This window comes from Impatiens glandulifera, chromosome 1 (genome assembly GCF_907164915.1).
Source record: "Impatiens glandulifera chromosome 1, dImpGla2.1, whole genome shotgun sequence".
Classification (NCBI taxonomy): domain Eukaryota; kingdom Viridiplantae; phylum Streptophyta; class Magnoliopsida; order Ericales; family Balsaminaceae; genus Impatiens; species Impatiens glandulifera.
This window is the reverse complement of record NC_061862.1, coordinates 153,593,527-153,606,005: the sequence shown is the minus strand read 5'-3', so window position 1 is coordinate 153,606,005 and position 12,479 is coordinate 153,593,527. Positions and strand designations below refer to the sequence as shown.

The 12,479-nt window shown below is 29.8% G+C and overlaps 3 protein-coding genes and 1 long non-coding RNA gene across 6 annotated transcripts; 1 reads left to right on the top strand and 3 right to left on the bottom strand.

Annotated features, from left to right (window-relative positions):
- The first annotated feature begins 4,114 nt into the window (after window positions 1-4,114).
- LOC124916104 (40S ribosomal protein S21-2) lies at window positions 4,115-5,377 on the top strand. 2 transcript variants are annotated; one of them, XM_047456841.1, is made up of 4 exons: window positions 4,115-4,197; window positions 4,621-4,685; window positions 4,787-4,919; window positions 5,130-5,377. In XM_047456841.1, exons 2-4 carry the CDS (start codon window positions 4,636-4,638, stop codon window positions 5,190-5,192), a joined length of 246 nt encoding a protein of 81 aa, XP_047312797.1. In that variant the 5' UTR covers window positions 4,115-4,197; window positions 4,621-4,635; the 3' UTR covers window positions 5,193-5,377. The 2 variants fall into 2 exon arrangements, with proteins under 2 accessions (XP_047312797.1, XP_047312805.1); XM_047456849.1 differs by having other exon boundaries at window positions 4,153-4,197; window positions 4,613-4,685.
- A 2,281-nt stretch (window positions 5,378-7,658) lies between these two features.
- LOC124920226 (protein SRC2 homolog) lies at window positions 7,659-8,950 on the bottom strand. The gene has a single exon (XM_047460666.1). The coding sequence runs from the start codon at window positions 8,799-8,801 to the stop codon at window positions 7,932-7,934; it is 870 nt and encodes a 289-aa protein (XP_047316622.1). The 5' UTR covers window positions 8,802-8,950; the 3' UTR covers window positions 7,659-7,931.
- Window positions 8,951-9,146: 196 nt separating this feature from the next.
- On the bottom strand, window positions 9,147-10,633 carry LOC124920227. 2 transcript variants are annotated; one of them, XM_047460667.1, is made up of 7 exons: window positions 10,467-10,633; window positions 10,291-10,362; window positions 10,084-10,211; window positions 9,911-10,008; window positions 9,737-9,837; window positions 9,512-9,636; window positions 9,147-9,362 (listed from the first exon to the last, which is right to left on the bottom strand). In XM_047460667.1, the coding sequence occupies exons 1-7, from the start codon at window positions 10,584-10,586 to the stop codon at window positions 9,287-9,289; spliced, it is 720 nt and encodes a 239-aa protein (XP_047316623.1). In that variant the 5' UTR covers window positions 10,587-10,633; the 3' UTR covers window positions 9,147-9,286. The 2 variants fall into 2 exon arrangements, with proteins under 2 accessions (XP_047316623.1, XP_047316624.1); XM_047460668.1 differs by having other exon boundaries at window positions 9,737-9,834; window positions 10,467-10,629.
- A 1,385-nt stretch (window positions 10,634-12,018) lies between these two features.
- LOC124919313 lies at window positions 12,019-12,479 on the bottom strand. Its single transcript, XR_007097565.1, has 3 exons — window positions 12,363-12,479; window positions 12,151-12,181; window positions 12,019-12,077 (listed from the first exon to the last, which is right to left on the bottom strand). It is a non-coding gene; the product is annotated as an uncharacterized LOC124919313 (long non-coding RNA).

Below are 12,479 nucleotides of genomic sequence, written 5' to 3'. Positions count from 1 at the left end.
TATTTTTCTTATTTCTCATGTTTGAAATGTATTGTATTTTCGGTGCGACGTCTTTTTTAGTTGGATTGAATTTTTTATTTTGAATTTTTGTAATTCGAATAATATTTTCAGTTATTGGTGAATTATTTGTTGTTCATATCTTCTGATTGTTTTCATAATATTTTTTTGAGTTCGTATTCGTCCGTTCTTAGTAGTAAATGAAATAAAGTTATCGGGTTTGAAATTGTTTTTCTTTTTTCAATAAAGAGTCATTCAAACTGACATTTCAATTAAAGGGATTTTACAAGTCTCCTCCTTTATTTATATGTCTTTCTCACTTTTTTGAATATATATAGATCGTTTATTATTCGCATAATATTTTGCGGTGTTGCTTATCAACTCTCGTTCAAGAATAATTTTAACGTTGTTTAAAATATTTAGTATAAATTATTTCATTACCGTTTATTCGATTTATTCTACTTCATCACTCTTTGATATGGATTTTTGAAGTCACCCTGAAAAATTACATGATTGTTGGATATTTGTTATTATAATTTTAATTATTACAAATTTGTCATATTATTTAATATTTAAAAAATTTTGTTTAGTTGTTTTTATTTTGTTAATGTAATTTTATAATTTAGTTTTGTACATGTAACTCTTTATTTGAATTATGAAAATGAATTATTCTAGTCTACTGATCATTTTAATTGTCCCTAAGTATTTGACAATAAAAAAATCGACACAATTTCATTAGTTTGTTCCACTTTCTCTACTTTAACCCTCCTAATTTTGAATTCAAGAATTCAAATGAATTAGTCTTTAAAGTAATCCACAATAAAGTTACACCATCGTTTAATATTTTTTATTGAGAATTTTATTTTATAATATTTTTATGTGTAAATTCATCAATGGTTTATTTTAATTTTATAAATTTATTTAATAATTAAAATATATTGTGATTAATTAGTCACGTACAATAAATATATTTATGTATTAATAAAGTGATTAAATATTTAATTATATATCATATTTATTAATCCAAAGATATTCTAATGAAGATTAGACTTATTATGAATGATGAGTTATTAAAATAATGATTAAAAAATAAATAAATATATATAATGTGATTAATTAATTATTCACAATAAATATATATATATAGAATGATAAGTGAACAATTATTTTTTATATATATATATATATATATATATATATATATATATATATATATATATATATATATATATATATATATATATATATATATTATCTGCATCTGCATTAATTATTGTCTCTTCTAATTTGAATAGACTTATTATGGTGCTATTAAAAGAAAAATTCAAAAATAGATATATATTTATATAATGTGATTAATTAATTAATCACAATAAATATATTTTGCCATAATCTTAAGTAGATTATAGATTATACCTATTTCAGAAAGAAAACATTTATCTCAATAAAAATAGATATATGTCTATGTTGTGTGATTAATTAATTATTTACAATAAATATATTAATATAATAATAAAATAATTCAATATTCTTTATATGTCACATATTTATTAATTCCTATCTATAATAATTTAGATTAGGCTTATAATGATGAGTAATTAAAATAAAAATTATATATATATATATATATTTATATGATGTGATTAATAACTATATTTATGAAATGATCAAGTGATTAAATATTTAATATATATATATATATCACATATTTATTAACTCTGATTTCTTCTAATTTGGATAGGTTTATTATGGTGAGCCATTAAAATAAATATTACAAAAAAAAATATTTATTTAAATGGTGTGATTAATTAAGTTTTCACGACAAATATATTTCTAGAAAGATAGTGAATATATATATATATATATATATCACATATTTAATCATTTTTATTTCTAATTTGAATCTAATGCTTATTATGGTTAATTACTAAAATAAAGATTAAAAATTAGATATATGTTTTAGTTATATGGTGTGATTAATTAATTATTCACAAAAAGTATATTTATAAAATGATAAAGTGAATAAATATTGGATATATATCACATATTTATCACCTTCTATAATTTGGATTATGAATATTATTATGGTGAGTTAATAAAATAAAATTTAATTAAGGAATTTTGATTTTAGTAAAAAAAAATTACAACCACAAATATCCTACCCACCCAAACTCAAATTTCTTTTACAAATTTAGAATATTTTTTTTTTACCTATTTAATATAATTTTGACTCATAATATATATATATATATATATATATATATTTTATCAGTTTAATATTTTCTTAAACCATTTAACATTTTTTTTATACATTAAACATAATTATTCTTGTGTTATAATTTTTATCTGTCAAACATAATTTTGACCACTTTATTTATTTGTATATTAAAAAAGAAATTTTTTTGACCACTTTATCTTACACTTTATTGCTACACAAATTAAAAAAAGAAAAAGTTTATTTATTATATAAATTATTATTAATTAAATAATATTTAAAGTTCTTTATTTCTTAAAATAAAATAAAATAAAACAATTTCATATAAACATAAATAAGGATATAATTATTTAGATACTCCTCAAATTTTGAATATATTTATTTTTGTTAAAAAATATAGTTATAAAATTATTATTATTTAAGTATTAGTAGATATCTTCTTTAAATAGTTATAATCACTCTACCACTAAATTAAATATAATTAAAATATTTGTATATATAAAATTAATTAATATTAAGATGTATTTAAAAATATTTAAGAATAAAACTTAAATATTTATGTATATCTAGAAAATCACCTTGAGCTATAACTATAGTATTTATATTTAAAATTCAAGAATAAGTAATCAAGTTGTTATCACTATCTAGCATATATATATATTAAAACAAATAAATAAATAAATATATGCAGTAAATATTTCTTGGGCATTTTCTCTCTCTAAATCCTTTTTTTTTATCCTACTTTGGCGGCTTAGAGAGTTCCGACCCGAATTTAACAGACCAAAGTTTAATTTTAATACCCGTAACCTAACCGGTTACTTCGGGCCCATGCCTTATTGGATTACATGCCTAAGCTAATAAATAATAATATTTTTAATTCAAAATTTAAAAATACTAAAAAAAAATAAAAAATTATCCGAGAATGTTTAAATTGAAACTCTTGTAAGATCCATTAAAATTTTGAATCTATTTTTTTTTCACACCTCACAATCATCCCTACTTCTTAGGGATGATAATGAAATGAAGAATGCATTTAATATCTTCGCCACATTTTACTTTGGAGAATTTTTTTACTACTATTCCCGTCTTGTTCGGTTTCAGAGAATCCCCGTATGCTACCGGTTATAACATATTTTATGATTTTTTTTACATAAATGATTTTTTTAATACAATATTAAAAAAATTATATTAATATAAAAAACACTTAAAACTCTTATAAAATATAATGAAAAAATAAATATATTTGTGATTTTTATATATTTAGTTGTGTTTATATTGTTCGAGACAGAATTAAAGTGAGACCGGGACGATACGGGGGACACAAATACCATCCCGCCTCATTCCCGATCAATTACCGGTCAAACCGGGAGAAAACCACCCCAAACGGAATAATTCGTTTTGTTTAACGCATGACGGTTTCAAATTACCATCCTTATTTCTTATAGTTAAAATTATACTAAATATGGTTTCAAATACCGTTAATTTAGTATTGATGTAACGTGACATTTATAAATAAATAAAGATTAATGTCACTAATTTAATTAGTGAAATTGAACAAATCGAAGATTTTGACTATAATTTTATTTAAAATTCGATAGTCAAATAGTTAAATTATGATATAAATATTTTATTTATTTAAATTAATAACTTTTGACATCGTTAGAACAAGTTCAATCTAATTTTAACCATAGAAACCTCATTGAAAAAAAGATATTCGAAATATTAATTAATTTTAATAAAGGAGCCCTATTTAATCATTCGACCAAAACAGAAATGAAAATTGGGTCCATAAAAGCCCATAAAGCTACTATGTTCAAATCCATCCTTACGATTTTGGATTAATATATTTGTGGGCCGATTATTTCTGAAAAGGCGGGCCCAAATCCCTAATTAGGTTATATATAAAGATTTCCCACATGCTTCTTTCACCATTGCTGCCTCCTTCTTCCGATCCAGGGTTCATCTTCCTCTTTCTACATACACAGGTAATTTCATACTTTTGTGGATATTTACAATAGTTGATTCAGATTTGTAATACTCTTTTGCATGAATCAATACACACGAAATTTCTAATCTTTCTTTTACAATCACAACTATGTAGTCATCTCTTTTCCTCGATTGATTGACAAGTGCAATGATCTTTTCCAACCCATGTTGCAGATTTCAGTTCCAATACTTAGTTTGGATTAAGATTTGAGTTAGTTATAGTATTGGGTCATTGATTGATTCTTTCGTCTTTAGGTGACTTAGCAGATATAGATTGTGAATTTGGAGTTTTTGACTGTATATAATGATTCTTTTTTAGCGTCATTAGTTATGTATATATTGTTTAGCATAAAGTTGTGATATTTGCGCTGAATGTACTAATTTATTGTTTAACTTTCTCTTTGCTTGAATTAGTATTTCAATAACCAGTTGCAAAGATGCAAAACGATGATGGACAAATCACTGAACTTTACATTCCAAGGAAGTGGTATGTTATTGGGTTTGATTTTAATTTTGATCATGTTGTTTGTTTCTAGCACTGGATATGTGAAGCTAACTAGTTTTTGTAACTGTGTGTGTGTATACCAGTTCTGCCACAAATAGGTTGATTACATCCAAGGATCATGCCTCAGTCCAAATCAATGTAGGTCATTTGGATGACAATGGTGTTTACACTGGCCAATTCACCACCTTTGCTCTTTGTGGCTTTGTTCGTGCTCAGGTTTTTCCTCTTTTCCATATTTCATTTTGCATACCCACTTTCAATTTGCCATACACACTTTGTGATTTTCACTATTAAGCATTAGGATAATACAGATAATAATCTAATGAATTCTTCAGGGCCTTTCTTGGATTGCTTGTAGTTTTAGTTTTTATGATTTGGGATATGAATACCTTGAAACATAATATATCTGTTATTTTTGTAATGTAGGGAGATGCTGATGGTGGTCTTGATCGCCTGTGGCAGAAGAAGAAGACTGAATCAAAACAGTAATTGTAATTGAAGAAGATGATGATGATGGAGATTCAGTTACTTTGATAGGATTAGTGATGATGAACATGATGAAGTTGAGAGTTTTTTTTAGACAATGGATTTGATTTGCCTTTAATTTGTTCCTGTTTTTAAACTTGGTATTCTCTTTGGTTATCTTTGCTTATTGAAGTCATATTACTCCTAAATCTAATCCTCATGATTTAGTTCACTTTTTTGAAATCTATTTTTTTTATGCTTAGATAATGATTGATAGTGTAAGAATTTGGCAAGGCAGTTGGGTTCCCTTCTTGTCCGGTGCTTGAAAGAATTGAACCAATTGGTTTGGGTAATTGGTTTGGTTTTGTTGTCACAACCTATCTGTTTCCGGTACCTGCATCAATTGGTTTGATTTTGTTGTCGCAAGCCTATGGGTCTTGTGTACTTAAAAACACATAATATCCTGTTATGTCTCCTTTAATTCTAAAAAAACACAATTAATACCTTAGTTTGTTTGATGTTACTTTAACATGATGTACATGAATTCATTTTTTTGTGTTATGATATGTCCAGTTCTGAATCGATTAAATTTCGGGTCATCGAAACCTCAGAAATCTAATGGACATATTTTGAATAAATTAATTTGTGTATGTCCAGTGAGAATGTAAAAATGAAAGATGTAAATTTTAGGGTTTTTATGATAGAAGTCTTAATTTTAATCAAGAACCAACACATCTGACCTATCATTATCATGGTGGAATGAGGTATACTCTTTTGATCCAATTTTATCGGCAGTGTAGAATAATCAATTTGACTTTAAATGTGTAATATTATATATAATCAAGGCAATAGAAAAATCAAAGAGATGACATCTCTTATTTCTTTTTCTAGATCTTTGAATTGGATCTGTCAATTTGACTTGATAAAAGACCTTAATTTTTTTCTTATATATAAACTATCCAAATTTTATTTTAATTTATACCCTTAGCATTAAAGGTGTTCATTGATTCTTTTTTGAGTTATTCGAATTTCCCAGTTCGGGTTATTCAAATTTTATATTATTTAGCCACTTCAAAAAATAAATTTTAATAAAATTGAAATTGAATTTAATTTTCTGTTCAAATTCGAACTGAATTCAATTTTTTAAACTTTATTGCCAATTCACATTTTGTATTTGTTTATAGTGGAGGGATTAATAGATCTATGACCTAAATCTAATTTAATATATAATTATTTAATTGTATATAATAAAATAAAAAATTAAAATAAATAAATAAATAAAATGAATTATTTTTGGTTTGTTTTCAAAATAAACCCAACTCAAAAATTAAATTGAAAACCGTATCTAAACTCGAATTGGTTTAAAATTTGACCAAATATTGAAATATAAAATGTTTGAAAATCACTTGTTTTTAACTGAAAATCCTTGACTTGCTGTTAATAATTTATTTATAGGATGTCCGCAATATTTCTTTAGAGAAATATACACTTTAACAATGAGCTAAACTGCATTAGTTGATTTTAAAAGTGATTAGAAGCCTAAAATAAATAAATAATTTAGAGGCTTATTTTTATGGGTTTACTGATTTTAAATTTATGTGAATGTGGTTTGTAAGTTATTTTAGTCAACACTCCTAATTCGGCTTGATATTTTTATTCAATGTACCCAACTTAGATGCAAGATACAATTAATGTAACAACAAGTGGGGTAGGAAACAAGTGGTATACTTTTTTTTTTCTCTTTCCAGAAGAGAATGATGAGGTTCCAAGACTATCACAAAAATTCAAAGAAAATCTGGTTAAAAAATAAATAATAATAATAAATAAATTTGTTTATAAATTTTATTATTTTCAAATATTAATTTATATAAATGTTATACATTAATCATATTCTATCTCTTTATGAGAAAATAAAATTTGAAGATTTTTCTGGGAGACAAAAAAAAGAAAAAAAAAGACCTAATTATTATTTTATTAAATAGAGATCAAATTTTCAATTATGCCACGCATAGACTATAATCATCAAAATTTTAGTCATTTTTCACCATCTAATAAAAAATTTTATTCTTATTTTAAGATAACCTTTTTGAACGTATATATCTCAAAAAAAAAATATTTAATTTAAAACACTGATAAACCATACACAAATTTATGTTGTTATAAAGTTATTTAAAAAATAAATACATATTTAAGAACTTTAATGAGATTACATATCTTTTTAGTCACTAAAACTAATTTCGACAAATTAGAATACGTAAATCTAAAAAACAGTACTCAATCTATTTAAGAACTAAAATTCAAAATTCGATCCCCATTTGATGAGAATGACTAAAGTTTGAACATCAAGTAACAATAGTACCAAAAAAAACGAATATAAAAAAATAACCAAAAGCCAAGGATTTGGAAAACAATTTATTTTCCAGGTTTTGAAGATGTAGACCAGAAAGTGTCCATAAATCAGATTAGAAAACATGTTGATGACAATCCATATTTGTCTTCACCAACAACAAATTAACTGTTTATCCTTACCAACCATTGAGAACTTCTGATCAGAAGAATGTATCCATCCCCATTTTAGATTCTTCTCTACAAACAAACACACAACCTAAAACCCAAGAGATAGAGAAATGGAGACTATATATATATATATATATATATGGAATTTGCAGAAACATACCAAGTAAAATTACAAGGATTTAAAACTTGGTCTCTTTATAAGAACAATCAACATAAACAAGCAAAGCTCATAGATAATCAAATGCTTCAGAAATCACAATCGAAGCCACCATCATCAAAATCAACTACATCCGATACAACTTCCCCCAGCACCAACCCTCCTATCACCCCTCCCACCACCCCAGCTCCCACCGCCGCCCCCATCCCCATTCCACCACCACTCTTCCTTGGCGGCTGTTGCTGATAATACTGATACCCTCCCGGAGCCCCACCCTGATAACCGTATTGAGGAGGTGCTCCGTACTGAGGAGGTGGAGCAGCAGGATACCCATATCCTCCTCCGTAAGCCGAAGGCCCCGGGTATCCAGGCTGTGCTGGGTACCCGGCAGGAGGAGGATAGTTCATTCCCGGTGGTGGCATCCCAGGTCCGGGAGGAGGATAGTTCATTCCTGGTGGTGGCATCGCAGCAGCCCCAGGAGGAGGATAGTTCATTCCTGGTGGTGGCATTGCAGCAGCCCCGGGAGGAGGATAATATGGTGTGGCCTGCGTGGGTGCCCCTAACTTATATGAGATTTTTAACTTACCTCTTTCCTTACCAGACGAAGTTCGGACTGGGAACTCTGCCAGCACGGAATTAGAGTTGTCTCCGGAGGAGGCTTTGTCAAGGAGTTCCTTGATCGGAAGATGGACTTCTCCGACATCTTTGTCACCAAGTAGGACACGTTCATGACGGAGGCGGAAATCGAGCTTCATCTGGTTTGATTCATTGATTGTGAATTTCATGGGATGAGACCATTTGGGGCTAGATCCTCCATCTTGATCCACGGGTGTCCTCTGCTCAGTACGTGAGTCGCCGTTGATGGTCACGGCTACGTACACATCCATCTTCGACAGTTTTCCTATGTCTTTAAGACCTTTGGCAGAGATAACAGTCAGTTCTAGTGGTCGGGATCCCATCTTTTGATCCAGAAATTAAGATGGGGAGACTGGAGGAGAGGATAGGAGAGGAGGGATTCAGACTCTTGGAATTCTGCTTTATATGTTGATGGAGAACACATAGTAATGGGGGATCATATCAAAGAGTTGACCTTTAAATTAGGTGTTATTTGTTTTGTACTCTAATTCTAAGGGTGGGTGCATCTATGTTAAAATACGGCAATTTGACTACGCAAACTGCAAGTGGTTATTAAATATCAATTTTGATTTGGCTGGCCAATCATTTTTGTCTATAATATAGGGAAGGCCAGCCAAAGAAGGGTCCCCACTTATGCTAAATGCACCGGAAATCTCTATGAGTGGAGAATATATATGGTGTAAGATCGGTCAACAAGATGAGACCAAGTCTATAACCATATATAGAAAGCAAAAACACATCAACAATTAGGAAAGGTTATAAAAGAAAGAAAGATTAAATTATCTTGCCTGTGCTTTTACTATGCAATTTAATCCGATGACAACCTCGAGAAATATGTCGACATAATGACCATCTCTCCTTTCTCTGGAATTTGAACTTCTCTCCTGAAATGCGGTAATTTTGAGTACATACTCAAGAAACAACTTTTAAATCCAAAAATTCACACAACCCACAAATCATAGTTGGATCATGCAAAAAAAAGTACATTTTAGTATGATGGAAGTTTCATGCAAATTATTGGTTATCCTCTTACCATGGGGGGTGAATGCGGATAGAACTCCCAATTTCAAGCTCTACATCATTGCACACTCTTGAGTTGAAGATGATTGTTAAAGTCCTCTTATCAGCCTCCTTTCTAGGCTTTGAATCTTCAGACCTCTGTAGCAACCATAATAGACATTGGCTAACAGTCTTAAAATAATTTCAACCTATTATTAACCTTTGGGTATCGGATTCAATCAGTTTTATATATTGTTACCTCAATATGCTCGACGTTTTTGTATAAACTTGTAGAACATGAACAAACAGATAGTTTTGCTTCCAGACTCCTCGATAAAATTTTCACATCAATGCAACCTGCTTCATTAGGAAGGGGAAACTATAATTGAAAGCATTTAGGAGTTTGGAGATTTAGCAAATGCACAAGTTTTACCATCTGATATAGCGCCTGCCTGTAAGCCATTAGAGAAATACAGGTCCCTTTCCTTTTCAACCTGAAGCACCTCCTGCAACTTTCCAAACATTCCCAAACTGGAGAAGCAATTCAACTTATTAGCCATACGTTTTCATACAACTGGCCTTTCTAATCTCATAACTAATACATACCGTTTAGGAAACATAAGACGGGCCTCCATGTCTTCAACTGGAGCAGCATCTAAAGCTTCATATATTTGATCGATGGCAGTTTTATGGTTAGACTCCTTGACACAGATCATCAGATCATGGCCATTGATCTGGAATATGATGTCAGCAGTTTAAGAAATAAATCAAACTCAAAATACAAATCGATGAACCATAAAATATGAGGGATACCTCTTCATCACTTGATTGTTCACTATCCAAAGCCTCAGACGAGTTATCTTCCTTGCTTTGCTTATGACTGTACTGCAGTTTTTTATCACGTTTTTAAGAAGGGGAGTCTTGAAGCACAAGGTTTGTAGAAAAAATATTCTAACTTGTGTAAGTTCCCTTGGTGGAACTCTTCTTACCTGATGATGGTCAAGAAGTTCAGCCATTGACTGCATCACACAATTATTGCCTAGTGTAACTTCAGTTTGTGGAATGTGGATCTCAGGCTGATCCATCTTTTTTACCTGATTTTTTTTCATCGAAATCTAAGAACTTCCATTTCAACAGCTCATCCAATGTCTATTCTAAACACTAACTGGAAAAATAAACGACCTTATACACATCTTCGTTATGCCTAAAAGCACTTCCTCTGTTCGACTGGAAACGAAAGGAGAACTTGGGTTTGGGTTCCACTTTGCCACCTGCAGCAGTATTCATTCAATACAAAAAATCATTGCTCAGTCTACAACTTCACTACTATTTATAGATTTCTCCATATATTTGTATCCTAAGCTAATCTCTTATTTACAAAAATGTCACTCATATTATTTAATGTGACAGATTTCTTGAATCATATAGGCATTGCAAAGAAATCATCATTTTAGATAGGGGGAAAGAGACCTTTGCTCGAGGTACACAGTTTGGAACTGATGGCAAGGGAAGACGAAGAAACAACATCTTCTCCAACCAGTTTTGGACATACAAAGCTTTGATTACCAGCTCTGTGTGGATTTCTGATATCAGAATTTATGGAACAAATTGAGCTGGTGTTGTTTTCTTCCTTCAACCAAAAATCATTAAGAACAATAAATTCCTTGGTAAAGGAACAAACCCATAATCAAGCCAATATGTTTAGATATCATGAGTAAATGAACCACAAATTACCTCATAAGAAGAAATGATTTCATCATCTGAATCAAAAACAACTTCTTTCGATGGAGAACCAATGAAATTACTATTATTAGGGGAAAGAGGAATCTCAACCTTCACTTGAGAAACAAATTTGCAACCGATTAAAATAAAGCTTACAAATTAAAAAGTATCTATGATACAAGCTTTCACTATTCAAAAACAAATAGAACTTCTGATATTTCGCTATCTGATTCATACTTGCCTGGTCAGTAAATACACTACGATCGTTGTTATTGCTCCTAGATTGACATGCATCTGCGCAGAAAGATGCAACTGTAAAATCATACTAGTGGTGCAAAGAGTTCTAACATTGGATCACCTTGATGAGAAACATCTAGTTCTACTAGTAAAACGAAGACAATTCTAACTTCTAAATTATAAAAAGAATTATCAGAAAAACAAATACATTATGTACCTCTTAGTGATTCAAGCTGGAATTGAATTGGAATTACTTCCTGTCAGAAAGTGAAATATGAGTCATCAGATAAGATAATAAAGATTACTATAGAACTGATCACTTTTTTTTGAAAATAATCCAAGTGTGAAAAATCGACATGAGTTCTTATACTCTACCACCGAGCTATGAGTTTGCACCTATAGAAGTGAAAGTTTCGAAATCAACAAAACCATCTATGCTACTGTTTATGCACTTATATACAATGAGTGACAGTTGACAAGAAATCAATGGTTTCATTGCCTGATTTTACTATGAAGTTCATCGACCAAACTCAAAACCAACACGTTGAATGTCTATATGCTAAGAAATCAGTTGATACACACCTTTGCTTCTTCTAGTTGACGTGAGCAAATAGAGTTCTTCTGGCCGAAATCTTCCTCATCTGGAAGATAGTTAGAAGTTAGAGATGATAAGAATCCGTAATCACAAATCAGAACATTGTACAGACGACGTACCTGAAATACTCTGATCCGAGTCATGGCTACCCTGCGAATGGTAGTTAAGAATTGACAGACGAGTTGAACGAGTCATCAATGAGAGAGTTGGATTATACGGATATTCGAAAACAATCATTTTATATGTAAAGATTTTGAATCTTCCTCATTCGTATCAGAGAAAATGGAGATTAACATCATCTTGAAGTAGTGGAAAATGCGAAATCTCTTACCGTTAGATGTGTTCTCCGACGCATTCTTCAAGAATCTCCGGTGAAATGCTAAACGCCGACACGCGGTTTCCTAATTTCTCGATGACGGTTATAGGTAGTGGCGCCGGAATAAGCCGC

Excerpts from the sequence above, each read along its gene's own strand:
- LOC124916104 (XM_047456841.1), top strand. The coding sequence starts at position 4,636 with ATGCAAAACGATGATGGACAAATCACTGAACTTTACATTCCAAGGAAG. Across the intron at positions 4,686-4,786 it reads CTTTACATTCCAAGGAAGTG|TTCTGCCACAAATAGGTTGA; the intron begins GTATGTTATTGG and ends TGTGTATACCAG. Across the intron at positions 4,920-5,129 it reads GTGGCTTTGTTCGTGCTCAG|GGAGATGCTGATGGTGGTCT; the intron begins GTTTTTCCTCTT and ends TTTGTAATGTAG.
- LOC124920226 (XM_047460666.1), bottom strand. The coding sequence starts at position 8,801 with ATGGGATCCCGACCACTAGAACTGACTGTTATCTCTGCCAAAGGTCTT.
- LOC124920227 (XM_047460667.1), bottom strand. The coding sequence starts at position 10,586 with ATGAAAAAAAATCAGGTAAAAAAGATGGATCAGCCTGAGATCCACATT. Across the intron at positions 10,009-10,083 it reads CGTCTTATGTTTCCTAAACG|TTTGGGAATGTTTGGAAAGT; the intron begins GTATGTATTAGT and ends TTGCTTCTCCAG. Across the intron at positions 9,838-9,910 it reads GGCAGGCGCTATATCAGATG|CAGGTTGCATTGATGTGAAA; the intron begins GTAAAACTTGTG and ends TTCCTAATGAAG.